The 15,331-nt window shown below is 51.1% G+C and overlaps 1 protein-coding gene across 1 annotated transcript in view; it reads left to right on the top strand.

Annotated features, from left to right (window-relative positions):
• The first annotated feature begins 2,501 nt into the window (after nucleotides 1–2,501).
• The window catches only part of Ptgis (prostaglandin I2 synthase), a 34,654-nt gene continuing 21,824 nt past the window's right edge, over nucleotides 2,502–15,331 (top strand). The window contains exons 1-2 of the mRNA XM_005362862.2: nucleotides 2,502–2,653; nucleotides 14,250–14,373. Coding sequence (XP_005362919.1) covers nucleotides 2,577–2,653; nucleotides 14,250–14,373 — 201 coding nt within the window. The 5' untranslated portion in view covers nucleotides 2,502–2,576. The remainder of the gene's footprint in view (nucleotides 2,654–14,249; nucleotides 14,374–15,331) is intronic.

Genomic DNA, 15,331 nt, shown 5'->3' on the forward strand with positions numbered 1-15,331 from the left:
TGCCTTAAGCTGGAAATGGAAGTAAGCACCCTTTCCCTCTAAGTGTGATTTTGTTTGTTTGTTTGCTTTTTTTGTCAGAGTGTTTTACCCCAGCAGCAGAAATGACTCTAAATCAGAAGTTTAGCCTGCCAACTTGTCACTACTGGAAACCCAACGTAAAAGTATCTCAGAGAGTAAAACAGGGAGAAGCTTCCCCTGAACAACTTGTCAAAGAAAGAGCTTGGCTGGGCTTTGAGGCAGAGCTCTTGAGAGGACTCAAGTTCAGTTCCCAGCATCCATGCATGGTGGCGTCTATGGATCTGACGCCCTCTTCTGACATCCACAGGTACTGCACTCACATGCACATACCCACAAACAGAAACATACATATGCACACTTTTTAAAAGGAAGAATAGATTCCAGGTAAACAGCCTGATCAACTAGGTCAGATTCCTCAGGTGCTTAATTTTGGGCAAGAAGGTAGGCTTCAGGCTTAGGTCCATGCCTGCCCCTGTCTCCTCCTTGTAGGATCATAGTAGACCAAGTGTAAAGACCCTACAATGAGGGGCGAATAAGCAACAATGTGTTCAGAAACTGTACCAGACAAGGGAGGAAACTAAAACCAAAATAATACAGGGTTAGAGGCCAAACCAGCCTGGGCCACAAAGACATCAGCAAAGAGCAGGCTGGTTCTGGTTTGTGCTAGCCCTTCCCAATGTAGGGGAGCTTGGGCAGAAGCAAGCACCCTTCCCACTCACTGGGCTGGCTGTTTCCTCAAAGTATTGGGCTCCTGACAGTGCTTTCTGATAGGGACATAGCGCAGACATGTTCACACTGGTCCAACAGATGACAGACTGGGGAAATGGGTGAAGAAAGTGTTTGTGGGGACTGTCAGCTGTCTTGTGAACATATAACAGACCCCGTGCTGACAGCCCAGGTAATGGAGTCAACCTGTGGCCCTCGTTATCCTCCTGAGGACTGACGAAACGCCACAGCTGGATCTATCCCCTCCTCACCTTCTGGCCTCTGTCTCATGGGTGTCTATAAAGTTCAAGATTGCCAAAGCTGTGATGAGAGGGATTACGTCTACCCCGGTTTGGCTAAACCATATATAGATCCACTGGGCCTGAGTGTCAGGTAAGAAGCTTGGTTCTCTGGGGCAGGGAAAAGAATAACCATGTGACCAGAGCGGAGGACAAGGTCTGGTAGTGAGGGTGGGCTCAGCAGATACACTTATTCTTGGGGGGCCATGTAGTGATGTGGCTGTGCTCTGAGTGACAGGGAGCCAGGGTGGGTTCTGGTAGGGTGTATCTGTGTGTTCTGTATGTGTGCCTGTGCATAGGTGTATGCACATGTGTGCATGAACGTGTGTTGTATGTGTGCTCTATGCATGTGCACACATGCATGTGTGCGTGTGTGTGCATGTGTGTGAAGCTCAGACTGGTTTCCAACTCACTATGAAGCCAAAGCTGGCCTTGAACTCCTGATCCTCCCGCCCCCACCTTCTAAGTGTTAGGGGATTGCGGGCCTGGTAGGCAGGGTAGGGCTGACAACCAAAAATGAGCATGGAAGCCAGAGGGCCAGGTGGGGCAACACCTTGGGAGATGGTAGGAGCAAATGAGGAGGTACGGGGCGGGTGGGGGGAGCACAAATGCCAGGACTCCGGAGTGTGTGACTGGGGTGTTCGTGTGGGAAAGAGGGTCCAGCTCCACCTGGTCCCCTTTTTATGGCACTTGAGAGAAAGTCTGTGATCTTTTTTTTAAAAATATTTTATTTATTTAGCGTGTGTATGAATGTTTTGTCTGCATGTATATCTGTTTGTCACATGTGTGCCTGGTGTTTGTGGAGGTCAGAAGAAGGCATCAGATCCCCTAGAACTGGTGTCACAGGTGGTTGTGAGCCACCATGTGAGTGCTGGGAACTGAACCCAAACCACTGAGCTATCTCTTCAGGCCATGATCTTCCTTTCTTGACAGACACATCAGTCACTCTTAGGTAAGTAGAACCCTGATCAATGGTCTTCAAAAGAAACTGCCCTCTAGGCTTGGAGTCAAGCCCTCCTGGGGGAAGGGGGGGCAGGAAGCGGGACGGGACGGGATGGGACGGGTTGGAGAAGGACAGAGAGACAGAGTAAAACGGCTGACTCCCGAATGTAATGTGACCACAGGATCCTGAGGCCCTGCTGTGATCCCCACCACAGTCAGGACTGTAGGCTTGGGGCGGTCCTGAGTGGCCCTGGTCCGGGTGAGGTGGACAGTTCCCCAGCTCACACGGAAACGCAGGTCAGGACGGGCGGGGATGGGCTGGGAAGTGTGGTTTGCACGACTGAGTTGGAAAGGCTCCCCTGGTCGCTCTGATTCAGTCTCCTCCTCTCTGCCCCCTCCCATCACCACCGGGAGCCCGCCTCCCGAATCCCCTCTCCTCCCCTCAGCAGCAGCCCCGGCAACCCCTCCCTTCCCGCTCCTCCCTCTCCATCCCACGTTTTCCAGCCCGGCCCTTAGAGTGGGGGCCTTCGGGGCTGGCTGGACTGGGGCTCCTGTGGTCTGGTGTTGGTGGCGGTGACCTGTTGCCACCCTGCAGCCGCACACCCTCGAGCCATGTCCTGGGCCGCTCTGCTCGGCCTCCTGGCCGCGCTACTGCTGTTGCTGTTGTTGCTGAGCCGCCGGCGCGCGCGGTGAGTGTCCCCGGGTCCCGACAGGGTGGGGGAAGAGAAGCCAGGTGAGGCCGAGGGTTGGAGGTGTGAGGCGGGGGACTGAGTTGCCGTTACCCACGCTGCAACCTCCACGGTGTCCCGTGCCCACTTATCTCTAGACCCACTGTAGCTCGACCCGGGTGGGAATGCTGAGGCTGGACTCGAGGGTTTGCTAGGGACACACTGATCCTGAGGGCTTCCCACTCATGGAAGACGGTCCCATGATTCACGACATACGCACCAGAGGAGAAACTGAGGCCCAGTCCCACAGACTGGGTAAGGTCGAACCAGATCCTTGGTCCTTAAAGTTTAGTGCCCTTGGAGATACTGCCTTTTGGAGAAAAACTAAACACTTCTCTTCATGCGGGAGAGTTCAGCTGGCAGTAAGTCTTTGTGTAAGGTATTTTAAAGTTAATTTGAATCGCTCAGGACCAGAATACATTTGACTTAAATAAACCAAGGGCCCTCCTCGTCCTGACTCTCCTCCTTTCTCCAGGCCTTTCCTGTTGCTCAGTTTGGGAGGAACTTTCCAGATTTTTTTTTTTTAAAGAAAAGAAAAAGAAAAAAAAAAGAAACGCAAAAATCAAAACAAACAAACAAACAAAAAACAAACAAAGCCCAGCCACAAACACACTATTTCAGACTAGTTTGGAAATTAGGGAGAAGTGGCAAGTGTTATCGCACTTCCTTCGGCTACTGCTGCAGCAGCTCAGGGATCACATCCGACATTCTTGTGGGATGTTTGTTTAAAAGCCAGCCCTGGTCCACGGCTGGTGGCTGAGTTTCAGACTGTGGGAGTCCATCAGCCTTCTCAGTCAGCTGCCAGGGTCGCCTGGAGTAGTCCCTCCCTGCATCCTCAGCTGGTTCAGCAATTGCTCCCTCTGTGACTCCAGCTCTGGTGTCACAGGGCAGCTCTCCCGTGTTTACATCGCAGCACCTTAAAATCCCAGAAACACTGAGAACCTCACATTGCAGACAGTGTGAGTTGAGATTTCCAACAGTCAGCTCATTCCAGGCACTTTTCCAGGTGAAATTTAAACTATGTGTTTGCTTATCTGCCCCAAAAGGAGGGAAGGAAAATTCAAAAGCCGTTTCTGTAAGGAATAGCTGGGTGTCCTCAGCTGCTGGCTCTGTCTGCACCAGATCTGTCTGTGGTTTCAGCTTCCAGAGTTTCTTTCCTCACACCAGATGTTAGACATCTGTTCATGCTTCCGTCCCGGTCACCTGTGTGCCTCTTTAGCCTTTCTGTCCATGTTTTTGTCTGTGGACTTTTTTGTTTGTTGTGAGAGCTTTCTTTTTAAACAAATTACTTTTACTTATTTATTTGTGTGTGTGCATGTGTGTGTGTGTGTGTGCGCATGTGCATGAGCATGCACACCACAACACACATGTGGAGGTCAGAGGATAAGTTGCAGGCAACAGTTCTCTCATCGTGTGGGTCCTGGGGATCCAGCTCAGGTCAGTAGACTTGGTGGTAACCACCTTTACCCACCGAGCCATCTCGCTGATCCTGTTTCTATAGCTTTCCGCGTCTCATGTGTGGCGCTCTGGTTTGCCTGCAGGGGTGTGTGACCTGTGCTATGCCTTGGGGCAGGTAGGACATCTAGGAAGGGTGGACATCCAGGTTCTGGCCATTCTCCCAGCAGGAAGTCCCCAGCCTGGTGGGGCAAGTGAGTGTCCCCTGCCCCAGTTCTGTGGTTAAAGTGATGATGATGACGACGATGATGATGATGATGATGATGATGATGACGACGATGATGACGATGATGACAGTGTCCTGGGGTGGGGGATGCAACCTTCCAGCGGTGCAGATTCTTGTGGTCTGACGATTTGAAAGCTCCTTTATCTGTGGTTTTTTACGCCTCTGGGCGTTAGCAAAGATTCTTAGTGCGGCACAAAGAACCATGGGGAAAAAGCAGAAGGAACCCAGCAGGGCAATTTCTTTTTCCAAAAGGGCTGCACCATGACCCAAGCCAGGCTTGCAACAGCTTGTCTAGCACCTGGCCATCTGTCTTTTGGTTCCAACTGTCTGTCCATTTCCAAGACACAGCCCTCAGGTGCTGTAAATTCACATGAGCCTCCCAGGTCTGGCCACCTCAGTCATTTCCTGATGATGTGTTACTGGTGCTGGAGTTCATGGCTGGGAAAACTCTAGGTCCCCTCTGAAAACCAGTTAAGAACATCCTACAAAACAGTGTGTCAGGCCGGGCGATGGTGGCGCACGCCTTTAATCCCAGCACTCGGGAGGCAGAGGCAGGCGGATCTCTGTGAGTTCGAGACCAGCCTGGTCTACAGAGTGAGTTCCAGGACAGGCTCCAAAGCCACAGAGAAACCCTGTCTCGAAAAACCCAAAAAAAAACCAAAACAAAACAGTGTGTCAAACATTCAAAAAATCCACCATGGTGAACTGGTATCACTTCCTTAGTTTGACATAAAATGCGTTGACCTTCTCACTGGCAATAGAGCCAATGTTGGCATCTCTCTGGAGCTCCCATTTCCACGACCACATCAGACATCCAGCAAGGCGAAGAACCAAAACCAGAGAAGAATTGGGACCTGGGGCCAAATGCCTGTGGTATAGGAAATTCTATGGGTGCAGTGCCCCCCTCAAGGACTCAGTGGTACCAGGAAACTTTAGGGGTGCTGCCATCTTGGCTCATGTCAAGTGGTTGGTTCATGGTCTTCACCATCTTGATGTTGTCACCTGTCAAGACGGCAACCAAGTCACACTGCCTCCATCTTGATGAGGTCACCAGACAAGATGGGAACAAGCCGCAGGGTTACTTTGTGTTTCCTATGGGCTCAGCTCTATGGTGAAATGAGCCCACCCACACTGGACACGTGTTCTTGTGGGATCTGTGTAGTTCATGGGCTCAGGGTGGACTGTCACCCTCTTAATTTTTCAAATGAGCATCTGAGTCTGATTAGCATTAGGATAGAGCAGCGGAAGTTACCAGCAAACTGAAGAAGCAGAGGAAGGAATTCTGTTGTCCCAATCCAAGGAGGGAGTCCCTGTATCTTACCACAAATTATACTGGGAGACAAACAACAGCGTCCAGGTGTTTTAATGTCCCCTGGGTTCCGAGGTCCAGGCTCTTGCTGGGCTGGGAGTCCATGAAGGAAATGGAGTGAAAGGGGAGCATGCCCAGTGCCTGTAGGGGGCACCATTTCTCAGGAAGCCTAGGAAGAAACTGGGCTGGAAAAAGTGACCTTGGTGCCATTCTATCACACTTGAGCATGGCACAGCCTGGGACCGGCAGGGGTTGGTTTTCTTTTTCATTTTATGTGTCTGTATGTTTTCCTCACATGCCTGCCTGTATGCCATGTATGTGTCTGGTGCCTAAAGAGGCCAGAAGGGGGCACCAGATCCCCTGGAACTACAGTTACAGGTGGTTGTGAGCCATTAAGTGGGTGCTGGGAACTGAACCTGGGTCCTTTGAAAGCAATAAGCGCTCTTAACCACTGAGCTGTCTCTTTAGCCGGCATTGGCAGGAATTTAAGTCATCGAGAAACCAACTTGTTAAAATAGTTAATCCTGATTTAAAACCTTGGCAGCTGTGTGTGGTGTTTTTACCCAGTCAGAAAAGCAGCTGTCTGGAACCATGTGGTCCCAGACAGTGTTGGACCTGAGCACACTGAGTAGGTATCTCTTGTCCCTTTCTCTAGAGTCTCCTGGGCTCTCGGAGGGAACTGGTCGGAAAGGGACCCACGCCCAGAAAGGGGAGCTAGGAAATCGCACGTAGAGTTTTGAGGTCTCTTGCATTGTTCAGTCTCTCCTTTGGTGGAAAAGGAAGAGAACATTGAATGGGAACCTGTGGGCTGGCCAGAGGAGTTGGTTCCCCCATCTGTAGGAATCTGTTTCCTTTCTTTTTCTTTTATATTTTTGACCTGATTATTTTACATTCCAATCCTTAGAGATCAAGCCCTGATTTTTGTATCAAAATACAGAGTCCATTCATGTAATATTTTCCTGGGCCCTTCCCTGAACTGCTGGAAATTTTTCATTCTGGTATTGTTACTGATCGGAAAGAGTTTCGTTTGTCCCAGCCCCTGTGGGCCCCAGCAATGGGCCATGGGATGTGTCTCCCCCAAGCGAAAGGATCCAGGTGGATTTGAAATCCGGGATGAACCTTAAAATCACCAGAAGAGAATAAACTTGATGCCGCACAAAGAAACACACCAACAATGTCAAAGTAGCTAGGCACTTTTTTGTAAAAAGTGTGTGCCGTGACCCAAACCGGGCTAGCGGGCATGCCAGGGCAAGGTCACTTGATGTCTGTCTTAGCGCACATCATGACTGTGTTTCTCCATGGCTGGGGTCCAGTTTCTCAGTCTGTCTTTTAGCCTCCTGTGGTTTTAAGTGAATCTACGCAAAGGAAATGAGGGACTGGTGGGGTGGATCAGCTGCGCCAGTCACTGAGTTCTGGGGATGATGTGGCCTCAGCCAGGGGAGAAGATGAAAAGAGGTCCATAAACGTTTTACAAGGTGGGGGAGATTTATGGAATATTGGCCCTCGGTGGCCTAGCCAGTTTTTTTTAATAGAAAAAACCAAACCAAAAACATTCCTCACATGGCACCTGGGAAAGTTATTGAGAAGGCTTGGGAAGACATGGGCATGGGAGATCCTGGCCACTGGGGCCGACAGTAGGACCCTGCTCACCTGCCTAAAAGCACTCTGGTTATTCCTATTAAAATATATATATTGGCCGGGCGACGGTGGCGCACGCCTTTAATCCCAGCACTTGGGAGGCAGAGGCAGGCGGATCTCTGTGAGTTTGAGACCAGCCTGGTCTACAGAGCTAGTTCTAGGACAGGCTCCAAAGCCACAGAGAAACCCTGTCTCGAAAAACCAAAATAAAATAAAATAAAATAAAATATATATATTTAATTTTATATGTGTGAGTTTTTTGGCTTGAATGTATGTCTCTAAACCATATGCATGTAGTTCTCAGAAGACAATGTCAGATCCTCTGGAACTGGAGTTAAAGAGGGCCGTGAGCCCTTCATTGTGGGTGCCGGGAATGGAATCTGGGACCTCTGAAAGAGTTACCAGTGATTGTAACCACTGAGCCATCTCTCCAGCTTTGGTTACCCTCTTTGTAGAGGGGGACACAGAGGCTCAGAGAAGCCCAATAACCTGTTGGAGTTCCGCCCTGATTAAGACTCTGGGCTGCAGGCCTTTTCCATTCCCTGGAACGACTCCTTTCATTTTTCCTCTCTTGCTTCGCTGATCTGACCACTCAAAAATCCCAGACGATAAGATCCACGGCTCCGAACCAAACAATCCCATGGAAGGAAAAGATAGGCTAGCATTGGAAGACAAGCACATAGGCGGGACCCAAAGTTTGGGTGGAAATACGCAAGGCTCTTCTCCACCCTGCCCCATTCCTTTCTCCTGACCAAACCTGGGGGTGACTTCTACCACCCCATCACACTACTGAGGTTTGACAGGCTGCACAGAAAGTACATGCCATATCTATCCTTCAATTCCCCAAGTTCCTGCTTGTCCCAGCAAAATTAAACTATGCCGGTGGGTGGGTGACTATCTGCCCTCCAGCATTTCCAAAAAAACACCCCAAAAAACAAACCCTCAATTTTGTTTTTAAATAAGAGCATTGTTTTCAGAAGAAGAGGCTTACTACACAGCATTAAGGAAGCAGGTCATAATTACAATAATTTAATAGGGTGTGAGTCGGTTCCTGTCACCTCTCCTCTGTCCTGGAGTCCAAATTAGTAAAGAGGACCAAGGGAACACGAAAACCATCTCTTTCCTGAGACTCTTACGTTCCCATGTGTTTTGTGGTGTTCTTTCATGTTTAAAGAAGCAAAGCTCGGTCATAGGAAAGACAGCATAAGTGAACTGGCTCTCTCACGTTCCATGTGAGTCCCCAGATCTCCACACTGTGCTAAATGTCGTAAACTTTGTACACACAGAGGATCCAGCTATGCCTAAGATGAGTGATCCAAGACCCCCTTTCCCCGTGTTTGTTTTAAAATATTACATAAAAATGTTATGATGCTGTACTCCCAAATGTTCCAGACCATGTATCAAAAAGGGAGAGTCTTAATTCCATGACCCTGTCCTGGTGAAACACGGGTCTTACTGGCCTGCTTGTCCCCGTCCAGATACAGATTTCTGTGACTGTTGACAGGACTTTAAAGCCTTGTTTAACATCTATGACTGTTCTCTCTGGGGACAGTGTAGATGACGGACGGCTGTGGGGGGTGGAGTTAGCAATCTCCTGTGTGGGCCCATTGAGCCTAGTGACTTGCCAAGTAGTTACCAGCAACGTTCTTTCTGCTTTCTGGGCCTTAGTGAGAAGATGGTCAGTCAGGGCAGAGTCATTTGCCGTCAAGCCTGGCCTCCCAAATTCACTGCCCAGAACCCACAAGTGGAAGTTGAGAACCGACTCCCCCAACTTGTTCTCTGACCTCCACGCATGCGCCACAGCCCACAGACCCACTCAAGTTTCCCCACTGATAATCTGAGGTCGCTTGTGTGTGCTTCGTCCCTAGCCGCTTTCCCAGCGGAGTGTGGGCTGGCTGTTGAGAGAAGTCTCATGAGTGGGGGTCCTTGACCGAGGGATTAGAGGGGGTCCTCGGTGTTATTGAGGAAAGCGTAGCCTGGGCTGGGAAGGAGGTGAGGTTTCTATGTAGGAACGGATGTCGTTTTTAACAAGCGTAAGACAGAAGTCACTAAATGGTCCTACTAGGGGGTTAGTTCCTTCCGGTAACAAGTGGGGGTGGGTGGAGGGCTTCATATACAAAAATCTAGTCCTCCAGCTTCACGTGGAACTGGGAAAACACAGCCACACTTCCTTGGGTTTGGTGCTACAGCTCCCTCCAAGCCTCAGCACAGACCCTGCCTCCTATTGCTGCCACTCCAGCCCACTGCTGGTCTGTCTGTCACAGGACCCTCTGCTGTGCTGTGGGGAGCCAGATGTAATAAGAAACTGGACTCTCTGTCTGCCTCAAAAGCCAAGTCCAAACTAAGAACATGCCCCGAGCAGGCCGTGCGCTGCTACCAATGCTGTCTCTAAGGATTTGGCTACCTGTATTTATGCTTGTGTGTACATTGTGTGGGGCTGTGGGCTGTGGCACACCTGTGAATGTGGAGGTCAGAGAACAAGTTGGGGGAGCTGCTTCTTAACTCCCACTTGTGGGTTCTGGGCAGTGGATTTGGGCGGCCAGGCTTGGCGGCAAACGACTCTACCCTGAGTGACCATCTCGCTGGCCCCTCCTTGTGTGTACACATGTTTGTGTGTGTGCTGTGGAGGAGGCCGGAGGTAGATACACGGTATTGTCCTCAGTCGCTCTCTTCCTTATTTTGTGAGACAGTCTTTCAACGAGCCTGGTGGAGGTTAACATCTGAAAACCCTCCTTTTCTTCCTTCCTTCCTTCCTTCCTTCCTTCCTTCCTTCCTTTCTTTCTTTCTTTTTTTTTTGAGACAGGCTCCGTACCTCGGGCTGGCCTTGGCCTTGAGTATGACCTTAAACTCCCAACCCTCCTGCCCCACTTCATGTGTGCTGAGGTCCCGGGGTTTGCAATCACATCCAGTTTACTCATGCTGAGGATGAATCCACGTGTGCTTGCAAGCCTTCTACCTATGGAGCCACAGCCCACTCTCTGCCATCTGCTTTTTCTAACAGGCAATGGCAGAGGGGGAAGCAACGTGGAATAGCTTTAGGAGAGTCTGTCTTAGTGAAAATAGGAACCCCCGGAGGCCTGTGGGTGCATTCTGGAGAAAGGTTGGGCTAAGTAGGTTAAGAGAATTGGAGAGAAACTCAGCTCCCCAGCCCACAGAGGAGAACTGAGCCCTGCTCCATTTCCCAGAAAACCTTCCTGGAGCTCCTCCTCTACTCTGAATTGAAGTTCGCACAGAGAGGTTGGGCAGCCTGCTAGCAATGCACAGCCAATGAAGCCAGCCTCTGAGCTGGGCGTTCCGGAACCCAGACTGCTCACCAGCTTCTTCACCTGCCTTGATCCTCTCAGCAGCTCTGGTAGGCAAGCCTGCTCGCTGAGTCTGACTATGTGCACAGTGCAGTCATGTGACTTATGTTCTTTAAGCACCTAGCAGGTTCCATGCAGTTCCCAGAGTTTGAGTCTTGGAATATACCACCCAGTGAAGACACCATCCTCAAGTCGGGGTTCCCTCGGAGGGAGCTACCACAGGCTCCCTTCCCTGCCTCACAAAGGCTGCGGCAGATCTGGCTCTGGGGTCCGTTAGTGAGGACCCATCAGAGGCTCCTGCCTGGTGGGATCAGCATTCTAGGAGAGGCCACAGAGACGTCTTGGTGTCTGACCGTGGAACCCAGGAGAGAGGGCCAAGCCTCAAGTATTTCCCTCCCCCAATGTCTGGCCTGGCAGAGCCTCAAATGAGCGAGAGTGTCAATTAGCCCTGGAAGACCACAGGCCCTGAAATAGAGTCTCCTTAGCCCCAGCTGTCCACAGGCTGACTCACTCTGGAATGTGGCCGGGACTGACTCGGATTGGCTTGGGGTCCAGTGCAGGGGAACCGCTGGCTGCCTGAGGGGCTGGGCGCCCAGGCTCCAGCTTCCTGCCTTTGTCTGGGCCTTCTTGGGTTTCTCTGTGGGAAGAAGGGCATAGCCAGAAATAACACCTGGTTCAAGCCTGGAGGAAGAGGCCCCTCCGGCCCCGAAGAGGGGCCCCGAAGATGGCCTAGGGACAATCACAGGTGACTGTTTTCTCATCTGTAAAGTGGGGGTACAAATGCTCACTAGGGGGTGACCACTGGAAACCCAGCACTTCTATGGGGAACCTCCAGGCAAGGGCCTCAGTCTCCCCATGACTATTTTCTTCACTGTAAAAGTAGAGCCTGCCGGCTCTTGAGTATCAGGGGAGGAGTCACGGGGTTATGGGAGGAGCCAATGAGTCAGGGGAGGAGCCACCGAGTTATGGGCTCTAAACACCAACTGCAACTACCCAGGAAGGCAAACACTGATGTTCTGAGTGGCAGCTCCCGTGGAGCCGTAGCTCAGTAAAGGCTTCTGGGTCTTTCTCCTAGTTGCTCCTGGCTGCCAGGTGTCAGGGGATCTCCTAGACATTCTTTTTACTCTTGTTGGATGGACACTGTCCATAACGCAGCTCTTCCCATTTTATAGGCCAGGAAACGGAGGCAGAGAGCAGCTAAGTTATAAACTGGCTGGAAGTCCAGCTGGATTTGAGCCCAGGAAGACCGGCTTCCAAGTCTGGGTGGTAACCACTGGCCATCTGGCCACCCTTGCACAACCCACTTCTCTGGGTCTTGATCCCACACTTGGGCCTGGGTTGGTAGGGGCAGGTGCACACTAGCTACTGGGCGCCCGGCATGACAGAAGAGCCCTCTAGCCCAGGGCTACAAAGGGATTGGGAAGGTGAGGGCCCCTGCAGCCCCTGGAGCCCCTAGCAGCGGAGACATGCTGGCTTTGTTGGGCTTCTCTGAGCTCAGAGAGGCTGAGTTTGCCAATGACTCAGAAGCTGTCCGGTGGGGGCGGGGGGTGAGGTGCTGAAGAGTGAGGCCCTTCCTGAGGCCCCCAACATTGTCTCCTGGTATGCTGCGGTCTTCTCCAGCCTTGGCCATCTTGTCCCGCCTGCTTCTGACCCCCACTCTCTAAGGACAACCCAATGGAGATGCAGGAAGCAGAGGGAGAAAGGCTGGGGAAAGCCTGTGCTCCCCTGAATTGCTGGATGTGAACCAAATGGGGAAACTGATGCCAGGCCTTTCCTCTTGGACAGTCACCAGGATCCCCGGCACTGTCCTCCTTCCTCTTGCTCTGCCTTACTGCTACCATATATAAAAAACAGGTCACCAAGAAATTCCTGCTTCAACCGCTCCGCAGGATCCTCAATATATGTGGTGTAGAAGCCAGACTCTCTCCTGACCTTCAGGCCCTCAAGGTCTTCAAAGTCATCTCTAACACCCTTACTTACCTAACGTCTGTACATTGTCCACTTGGGCCACACCACTCTAGAAAGCCCCATCCCGCACACTTCCACCCCAGGACCTTTGCACTCACCATTCCCTCTCCCTGCGGCTTCTTCTTCCCTCCTCCCACAGTCTTTTCACCCTCTGGCCATGGGGACATTCTCCTCCATCACCTTCTTCTTCCATCCAGGCTTCCATTGTCCTGGTCATTGTTCTGAATTTTTTATTCAATGAGATACAACTCACATATCATAAAATTCAACACTTAAAACTGTAACTCAGGGTTTTAGTATCATCACGAAGCTGGACGGCCGTCACCCCTAATTCCAGAACATTTTCTCCCTGAACCGAAACCTTGAGTCTGTCGGCAGCCATTCTCCATGCTTGTTCCCCAGACACCCTGTAATCTACGCCTAGCCCAGTGGATTTCCCGACTCTGGGTCTGGCTTCCACTTTGCACTGTGCCTGTAAGGCTCAGCACTGCTTCGTTCTTTCTTTGAGGCTGAATGGTATTCTGTAGCACGGACACGCCACGTGCAGTTGAGCTCACGCAAAGCTGTTTCTGCTCCCCAGCTGTTATGAGCAATGCTACCATCGGCAACAGCATGCCTGCTTACCTGTGAGCATGTTTCTATTTCTTGGGGATAGATTGCTTTGTTGTGTAGCATGCGTAAAGGTTAAGGAACTGCCAGCCTGGTTTCTAAAGTAGCTGCGTCCGTGGACACCGTGTATTCCAGTTTCTTATTTATTTATTCATTCATTCATTCATTTGTTTGTTTTTTCAACACGGGGTTTTTCTGTGTAGCTTTGCCTGTTCCGGAATTCACTCTGTAGACCAGGCTGGCCTCGAACTCACAGAGATCTGCCTGCACCTGCCTCCCGAGTGCTGGGATTAAAGGTGCGCACCATCACCGCCCTGCATGTTACAGTTCCTTCATATACTTGCAAACTCTTATTTTTCTTTTAACTTAAAAATGAAAAAGCCCTGCAGCCGTTAGAGAGTGGGTACAAAATAAGGCCTTTGTGGGAAGGAGACAGCCTATATCCTTGGCTTTCCCCCAGGCCTTGCTGTGGAGGGCTCTCAGGTTTGGAACCACTGAGCGGAGCGGAACCTGCGTCCTGCCAATCTGTCACTGGCACTACTCCCTTCCTTGGGCAGCAGAGGGAGTGTGAGATGACCCAAGTCCAGACTGGCTCAGAAAACTCTGCTTTTCTGCTGGGTGCTGGAAGCTTCCTCCCACAGGGAGCTGCCTATGCCTAGCCCCCAGCCTCCACCGGCACCTTTGAGCCCATTCTCTACCCAGAGGCCAATGGGTCTCCAGAACTTCATGGCACTGGTCGTCCTCAGCACACACCCTCCCAGGAACCCCACCTCTCTCGGAGACTAAGCCACAGTCCGACTACCCACAAGCCCATAGGGCCTCACCCAGAGTCTCTCTAGCTCTGGCTACGGCTACACACCCTTGTTCTTATTCTTTAGGCTCCCACACTGTTCTCTGAGCCTGTCGTACAACCCCAGGACCTTTGCTCTTGCTGTTCCTCCTGCTGGAACGCCTCCAGCTGTCTGTTGAGTGCCTCCTGTGACTTCTCCATGGCCTCTACTCTCTGTTCTCTCTCTTATCACATGGGGCTAAGTGCTGTGGTTTCTGTAGGCGACCCGGCGAGCCTCCCTTGGACTTGGGCAACATCCCCTGGCTGGGCCATGCCTTGGAGTTTGGGAGAGATGCTGCCAGCTTCCTCACCAGGATGAAGGAGAAGCATGGCGACATATTTACTGTAAGTGTCACTAGGGGGAAGGAGTGAGTGGCTGGTTCATCACTGGGGTCATCGACTCCTTCAACATCTACCCACACACTGACCCATGCATCTGTCACCCGCGGGGGTGGGGCTGATTATCCGTCCCTCTGTCCAACTGTGCATACCATGTATCAGTCATCAGCAGAGTGCTGGGCTCTAGGGTGTCTAGAACCGCTCTCACAGGCACACCCAGGGATGGGCTTCCGTGTTTAAGGTGCTTCTCAATACAATCAGGTTGGGAATTAAGATTAAATATTACACTTCCCCCATCCATTAATCCATCTTTCTGTATACTCACCAAATTTGTCTATCAGCTCTCATCTGTCTATCTATCTATCTGTCTACCTGTCGTCTGTCTGTCTGTCTATCATCTATCTAGTCTATTGTTTTTAAGATTAATTTTTATTAATGTATCTCTTTCTCTCTGTCTCTCTGTCTCTCTGTCTCTCTGTCTCGTCTCTCTCTCTCTCTCTCTGTGTGTGTGTGTGTGTGTGTGTGTGTGTGTGTGTGTGTATAACATCTGTTTGGGTGACTACAAAGGCCAGAGGAAAGTGTAAGATCTCCTGGAGCAGGAGTTACAGATGGTTGTACTGGAGCTGAACTCAGGTCCTCTGGAATCCAGCCAGGGCTCTAACTTCTCTCCAGCCTCTGCCTACCTCTCAAAATTCACCCAGCATCCTTCCACTCATTCACCAACCCCCACCCAGCCTCCGTCTCTAGGGTCTATTTCCTCTGACTTCCCTCCATTCTCTCCCCACCTCTTTCTCCACCGACCACAGCCCACCCAGTGCTCACCATCTACCCATTCAGCACCTGACTCTGTCTCCTCTCTGCAGTGTACTTTTGTATTTCATCCACCCACCCTCCTATCTACCCACCTACCCACCCACCCATCTGTCTACCCACCCATCCACCTATCCATGCATCCACCCACCCA

This window comes from Microtus ochrogaster, linkage group LG8, assembly GCF_000317375.1.
Source record: "Microtus ochrogaster isolate Prairie Vole_2 linkage group LG8, MicOch1.0, whole genome shotgun sequence".
NCBI lineage: Eukaryota > Metazoa > Chordata > Mammalia > Rodentia > Cricetidae > Microtus > Microtus ochrogaster.